Here is a 7904-nt window from a genome sequence, read left to right as displayed (position 1 = left end):
TATCGAAAAAAAAATCATTGGATTATTGGAGCATAGCTCAAGTGTATCAGAAAAATAGGGTGAAAGTTCACCACTCACACAGTCAAGAAAAAGTGGAACATCACTTCTGAGTGGAACAATTTGGAGGGGCTGTGGAAATTTAACCAAGATCGAACAAGTGGAATCGTGGAACGTCACTTTTGAGTTTGAGTGGACAAACTCAAAGGAGCTAAGTGGGAATTTAACTAAGATCTTAAGCATTACTTTGAGAGATCATCTCTACCAAATCCATGTCATTTTTCACCTCACACTGCATAAATGACTGCATGTCCTCTAGCATTTCCACCTCCAAGTTCCCTTCATCAACAGCAGAATCACAAGACACCTCCTTAAATAGAGACTTAATATTGCATTCCTCGTGAAGCTTCTTTGATTCGAAACTAAAGTCAAGGCTCTCGTTGAAGCTGTAGTTTTGCACTAATCCATTTTTTGTGAAAAAATATGAGTCTTGCTGTTGAACACTTGCAGGTGGTTTTGTCGCCAAAGTATTAGTAGCTATCTCCACTTTAGAATTGCTTGATTTGTTCTTCTCATTATCAGAGACAGTAGAATTACTAGAATATGACCTCAAGCTTTTGAATCTGTTTCTTTGATAATCAACCAACCTTGAATTTGATGCCAAACTTTTGATATAGTTTTGAAGGAGATTGGACTTAGAACCACTTTTTGCGTGTCGACTTCTTCGCTTTGTAAATTGCTTTCTTTTGGTGGCATTCCAATGATTTTTTATGGAGTTTTCCGTTCTTCCTGGTAGCCTTTTTGCAATTTCTGCCCATTTGTTACCTAGTTCTGCATGAGTGGAAATAAGAATTCTGTCCTCTTCTTCGCTCCATGTGTCTTTCTGCAAATAAGGATAAACATGCATGTAAGATTTTTAATTTTATGTATATTTTTGCAAACATTAGATATCAGATATGTCTCCATGAATGCCATTATAAAACAAGGGAATTCATGTTCCTTAATATATACTTGTGAGCCCTTGCACACCAATTCCATTCGAAGTATTAACGATTCCATCATAAAAGTTAAAAAACGTGACAGTACGTGAAATAAAAGATCATGAGAATCAAAGAGGACAAACCTTGATGTTGGGCCTCAAATGGTTGTGCCATCTCTCTCTACACTGTTTCCCTATTCTCCCTTTCAGCAACTGAGCAATATGAGACCAACTCCTTAACCCATACTTTTCTACCAACCTCGCCAATAATCTTCACATAAACATTAGTTGTATAGTTAATAATTTTCTTTCAAAGGCTTAAACAAACTAGAACAAATTAAAAGAACAAATAGAAAAAATAATAGGGAATGCTAGAAAGAAATTCCTAAGTTTTTTCAAAATTAAGAACATAGAAGGAATTCCAAAAAGAAAATAAAACTTATGATGGAGATCGAACTTAAAATTTCAATACCTATCTTCTTCAAGAGTCCATTGCCCTCTAGGTATTCTATGACCTTTACCAGTTCTTTTCACGATGAATTCATCATTTCTATTAAAATCAGCTTCCTGGTATGACGCATGGTCCCCAGTTATGCATGAATTGTCATCTTGTAATCCAAAGTTTGCTGTTCCAAATTCTTGCAAATTCGCACTCTTATACCTTTCTAGCACACCTTGTGTTCCAGCTGGCTGATAATTCAAGTAACCACTATTTTTCCAAAACTTGTCCATGATCCCATTGTCGTTACCTTTCGCAAAAGGCTTGCACTCGTAGATGTCATTCTCATCGGTCAAATACTTATTACCTTGTGCTAAAGGCTTGGTCACATAAGTGTTGAAATTCATAGAACAGTTTTCACCTTCTTGTACCAGAGGCTTTGAGACGTAAGAGTCTAAATTCACGAAACCTTTGTGGCCTTCTTCAACCATAGGCTTGGATTCAAAATCATCGAAACACACTACCGGCCAGTTATCAGCACCCTCTTCAGCCACAGGCTTAAGTTCAGAAATTTCGCAAACATTTGAACAATTATCGCCTTCTACAGAAGGCAGCTTGGGCTCATGAACCTCGAAATTCATGGAACAAGTATCACCTTCATCTGCTAAAGGCTTTGACTCATCAAATATTTGGGAAGAAGTCCAACTCTTGTTTCCAAAAGCTGCTTCCAAATAATCAAATTTTGGGCTTGGGATCTCGAACTCTAAATTCGAACATGACCCATCTATGGAGGTTTGATCAAAATGCTGAAAATCTTTGAAAATACCTTTGGGTGAACATTCATCTATAGAAAACTCATTTCCCAATTCTTGTTCCCACCAAAATGTGGGATTAGAAGTGAGATCTTCACTGAAATCAAACTCCATGGAAATGGAATGGAATTGAAGTTTGAGTTGTTGTCTGTCTAGGTGAGAAAAAAATTCAGTTGAAGTTACTTATGCTTGAAGGCATATATAGTCAGATGATAGATGGCCCTTGATATGTATGTTGAATTGAATCTGAAGGTTAGAACTACATAGTATTATTGTGACTCTTTGCAAGTACAGTCAAAGGGTATCAGTATTAATGATTAGACAGTTATGAAAGTGGTAAGTCAATGTCGGACACGTGGCAAACATAAAGTGTCTCCTGCTTACATTTCCGAACCTCAAGGAATTGTAGGGAACATTTTCATGTCCGTACAATTACGATTTGGGAAGACACATAGTACGAAGTCAAGAGAACCTATGTTTGATATACAATATCATGGCAACATATGATGAAACCGTATACAATTCAAAGGCCATAAATGATCATTAGTATTTTGTGACAATTAAAATTTATTGGGTCTACTATCGTACTTTGACTTTGAAAGCAACTAATAACAAGAAGAAGTTTTAGTAACTGAAGCTGAATATAATGTCGAGTTATAGATATTTCTTTTTGTATTTACATTTTTTTTCAAGTTTTTGAGTTAAACAAATATTTCAACACTGAAGTACGTATTAATGAGATGTTTCATGAGACATAAACAGACTTGAATGTGTCTCATAAACTAGATTTTGCTATCTAAGACCAGACAAGTAAGTTACATGGATGGGGTTTAATTATAAATTAATGCATCTTAAAGGTAATTTGCAAACGGTTTTAATATAGTAATTGAACATTTGACCACTTGACCACTTGTTTATAACGAGCAGTCGAGGACCATATGAAGCAATAGAATAGATTGCGATTTGCGAAATCACAATTCTTGTGGCAATTCAATACTTATAGCAGATAGAATCTAGGTGACACTTCTTTAAACAGTAAATAGAATTTAGATAACAATCATATTTTGTTTTTTTTCTTTTCCGTTGGTGTACCGTGGACGTACTGCTATCACGTCAGCTGTTAAATAGGAATCAATTTTGCAAACCACCTTATTGTTGTTGTTACAAAATGAAAGTATTTGAGATTATCAAAACAAAAATGAAAGTATTTGAACATCCAGTACTCACTGTACTCATAATCATAACAAGTTGCTGTCATGACAAATCATTGCGGAAAGTTATTTTGAGTTAGCTAATATATATATATATTAGAATTTATTAAAAAATAAAAAATATAATAATAATAATAATAATAATAATAATAATAATAATAATAAATACTTTAGCTAGCTTTCTCAAGGAATATGGTGGATGGATGGACTATATCCATGCCCGGATCCATAAAGTCGGATCCATGTGGAGCATAAGTTTATGAATTGCTAAGAAGAAGGCAATAAGGTGACAATCAAACTAAGAATTAAAAGACTCACATAAGAATTGGATGAAAACACCTTCTATTGTCATTAAAATGAAAATATTTTTTATATGTAAATTATTTGCATGAAAACGTTTCCAGCCCTAGGGGTAGATCTAAGATGATGATCTAAGAAGAAGGCAATGTGTTATGATAACTATTATGAGCAGATTTGGTATAGGCATAGCTTTAGAAGCTTAGGTAGGCTTTGGAACAACCTAACTGCCTAAAGTAGCCTTAAGCAAGACGAAAAAACTCTAGCATATTGCAAATTGTATTGTTGGGCCAACTTGCGCCTAGAAAGTTGTGAAGGTATGAAAGCATTGGTGGGACTGACTCCAAGAGTTAACTGTGGAGGTGTCACGACAATCTCTTGAGCTAATTGGACTTGGTGGCTCTTATAAAATTGTTTGTTTATAACCTGTACATCACAAAATTAACATACGGTAGAAAATAAACACTGTATATATGACAATATAATACATATATACCTTAGCAATAATTTGGTCGGAATAACTGTAATAGTTGATTGTGGAGGTGTGACTACTACCTCATGAGCTGATTGGACTTGATGTGAAGGTATTTATGAGGTTGACAAATTAGCACTTATGCGCTCTCTTTATCTTCTTGTGTGTTGAGCCAACTTGCGCTTAGAAGGAGTAACACTAAGTAGAGTTGACCGTGGAGGTATCTCGACAATCTCATGAGCTGATTGGACTTGATGGTTTCATGTAACTGTTTGTTCATAACCTTTATTTTGTAATTGGTGAAAGGTTAAATACATAAAAAAATTAACAATATTAACGTAAGCATAAAACAAACATTGTATAGATTGTGGAGTTTTACAATTCATGTAAGAAGAAAAAAAAAACCCCCTTGAAAGAATAAAAGAAAAAAAAGAGTTGAAAAAATACCTCAGCAAATGTAGCACGTTCACTGGTAGAAGTAGTTTGTGTCTTATCCACACTGAGGAGAAAATGGAAAACAATAAAAAAAAAAAAAAAAAATCGAGAACATGGCAAACTACAAAATATTGATAATCAATGACTTGTTGAGCAAAAAACAAAATAAATATGACTGCAAAGAGTTAAAGAAGACACTTTCAGTAGAAGATAATTGAATGTTAAAGATCAATGAACAGCTTAAACCAAGAAATATTAGTTTTCTACTCAGCCTAATGAAGGCTAAAAGTAAACTTTGTGACAAAAGATGATGTTTCTACATGATAACCATTTATAGAATGCAACATAGTGCACAATCATCTCAATTTGCTTGGGTTGATGTCCAAGCATGGACATAATGGGCACAATATATGCTCTGAAGAGCCTCCAAGAATATTATCATATAGGTCTTTTCTGTTAATGACTTGATGTAAAAATATAATCACTCTTAATAGGTTTGTTAGGAACAGAGAGCTACATAACAGAACAATAACCAAAAATTTGAACAACAAAACAATTCTTCCTAATAGAACTTTGTTCTTATGAAGTGTGAACAAAGGTTCAAAAATTACACAATTGCACCTTTTATGGAAAATATGAAACTGAATAGAAATACACTCATTGTCAACCTTCACTCCTATGTTTACGGAATGCAAAGAATCCATGGGAATCACATTCATACCATGCTAAGTTAAACTGTAAGTAATAGGGACCATGTGAGGTGTGTGGATACAGTTCATATAATAACGCCGGAATCAATTACAAATCACAATCCAACTTATTCTAGAATTACGTGCGGCTGCCTACATTATCAGCAAAGCAACCATTCAAAGAAAAAGTAACTAAATACCTAGTTCGAGAAGTTAAGTAATGTGAAAGTAGAACAAAATATAATATAATTATTTCGTTGAGAGGAAGGAAGCCCTCGCTAAACTTAGAGATGAGAGAATGCATCGAGATAGAGAGAAAAACGTTTCAGGTATAGGCAATATGCAGAGATGATTGAGTGTTAAAGGTATACACATTAATAAAAATTAGTAGAGAATACAATTTAATATGTGAAATCACGTCACTACACCTGTTGAAGAAGCTTGGAGCAGTGGAGAGAACTTGGAGCAATGGAGAAGAATCACCCTTGTTAAGCTTCTGGTGGTGGAGTCTCTTGTACGTTTGTTTCAAACGATGGGTTTGAGTACGTTTTCATAAGTTTCAAATGAAGGGTTGTTGTTGTTTTTTTTTAGGGTCTTTGTTTCCTAATTAAAATCAACTTGGTCTTTGTTTCCTAAACTAAATCAACTTGGTCTTTGTTTCCTAATTAAAATCAACTTACTATTAACTCTTAATTGTACTATTAATCATCAGATGTACTAATTATATAAACTTTTAGCCGTCGGATGTAGGCTTCACACAAAGCGCTTAAAAACCAAGTTGTTTTATTATATAGATGGAAGTTTAGTCTTTTTGTTTAAGTTTACTTACCAAGAGTTGGGGATTCAATCTACTTGGACTGGTTGGATGTGCGAGGCGAGTAGTGTAACATTGATAAATGATAAAATTGAATAGTCTACCTAAGAAATCGTCGATGAAACTCAAAACGTAAGTAAACTAAACTTTAACATGCTATATTTATCAAAGTTTCTACTCTCAATTCTATCGAGATAGAGTGGAGTAACAAATTCGTTTTTTCGTTCCACTCCTAGTGCTCTAGCATGTAATTGTTTTCTAATCTAATTAATCAGTCTTAAGTCAATGAGAGTTTTACGAGGGGGAATTATACTACGATGCAATATGAAATTGGTTATTTGAATTTAAACTACGAATGCTATGGAAATATGATTGTTTTTGAATCTAGATAAAGGATTAGAGGGGAATTGAATCCACCTCGAATCCAACTTGATAACCTAGCATAGGTTCTTGTATCTCGATTCTTACGTTCTTACGGCAAGAATTTCGAGTTCTAATCCCTAGTGTTCATGGCACTTCTACCAAATACTAACTAGCATGTGAGGTCGTCCACCCATTCTCATGGCGAATCACGACGTTCTAGAGTGGAATAGATTCTACAATGCTTCTACACTATACCACTAAGTTTTCATCAAAGCTTCATCAACCCCTCTAATGGAGGTTTTAGCCTCGAATCATCAACCCATCATTTCCCATTGAATTATAACTACACATCATATCAAAATTCTAACTTTACTAATCTAAATTAAACAATAATTGAAATCTAATTAATTAACTAAGAATGAAATAAGAACAAGAATTTAAACTAGATCTATAAATGCAAATGACAAAAATCGAAATTGAATAATAATAACTATTTTTTTATTTATCTAATTAAATGACGAACAATCATTCAAGGAATTAAATAAAAACAAGATATGAAACTAATTAAATTAAACTAATTAAATCTAAGGAAAACTAGATCTAGAATTAATTAATGGAGGCTACTAATCTAATCTTTAATCTAGGTCTAACTATCTACCATTAACAAAGAGTGAAGCTTTGGTTTTTATACTTTCAGATCCAAAAATCGTGCATGGGCTTGGAGCCATGTTTTGGGCCGAGAATCGGGCCCAAAACCCAATTCTTCGAATCCAAAAAAGGCCTCTTCAGCTGTAGTTGGCTTGAATAGACTTTTCATCCACTTCTGCTTCTCTGATTGGGTCAAGGCTTGGACCATTGGAAATCTCTTTCTGAGCCGGTCGTTTTGACATAAGGTAGGCCCCATTATGAGGTCTGAGTCCAAAGATACGACGCCTTCGGAAGTCTCTGACTTGTGTACTATTTACGCCGTCGACTTTTCAGCTTTTGACCGGGCTTTAGAAAGGCTTTATCTTCTTGAATCTTGGCCTTTAATCACGGAACTCCTTAGTAACCGACTTTTGCTCCTTTATCTCGCTAAAGTGGCACATTTCTGCACATAATGGACTTTGAAGCCTGAAATGCATAAAAACACGTAATCAGTGTTAACTCTTAATTATTACTCACATAATTGGTCTAAAAGTATGATTATTAAGGGGTTAAAACTACAGTTTTGGGCTCTTATCAAACATCACGCTCGCGCATCTCAACCCAGGTCGAGTCCATGCGACATGGAGATGTAAGCGAATGAGATTGGTTTCCAATGCAGGGGTTTTTATTTCGGGTGGTGAATTTGTTGGCAAGTTTTTTTTGGAGTAAGTAGAACTCTTTAGTTTAGAGTAAGTATGACTCTTAAAAG

General features: G+C 34.5%; 1 protein-coding gene across 1 annotated transcript; it reads right to left on the bottom strand.

The window, feature by feature from the left end:
• Positions 1-2473, bottom strand: LOC147498165 (uncharacterized). Its single transcript, XM_086559026.1, has 3 exons — positions 1449-2473; positions 1121-1247; positions 1-880 (listed from the first exon to the last, which is right to left on the bottom strand). Exons 1-3 carry the CDS (start codon positions 2339-2341, stop codon positions 233-235), a joined length of 1668 nt encoding a protein of 555 aa, XP_086415152.1. The 5' UTR covers positions 2342-2473; the 3' UTR covers positions 1-232.
• Between the last annotated feature and the right edge of the window lie 5431 nt (positions 2474-7904).

This window comes from Coptis chinensis, chromosome 5 (assembly GCF_015680905.1).
Source record: "Coptis chinensis isolate HL-2020 chromosome 5, ASM1568090v1, whole genome shotgun sequence".
In the NCBI taxonomy this organism is placed as follows: domain Eukaryota; kingdom Viridiplantae; phylum Streptophyta; class Magnoliopsida; order Ranunculales; family Ranunculaceae; genus Coptis; species Coptis chinensis.
Note: the sequence above shows the minus strand (reverse complement) of the source record. Positions and strands in the feature narration are given on the sequence as shown.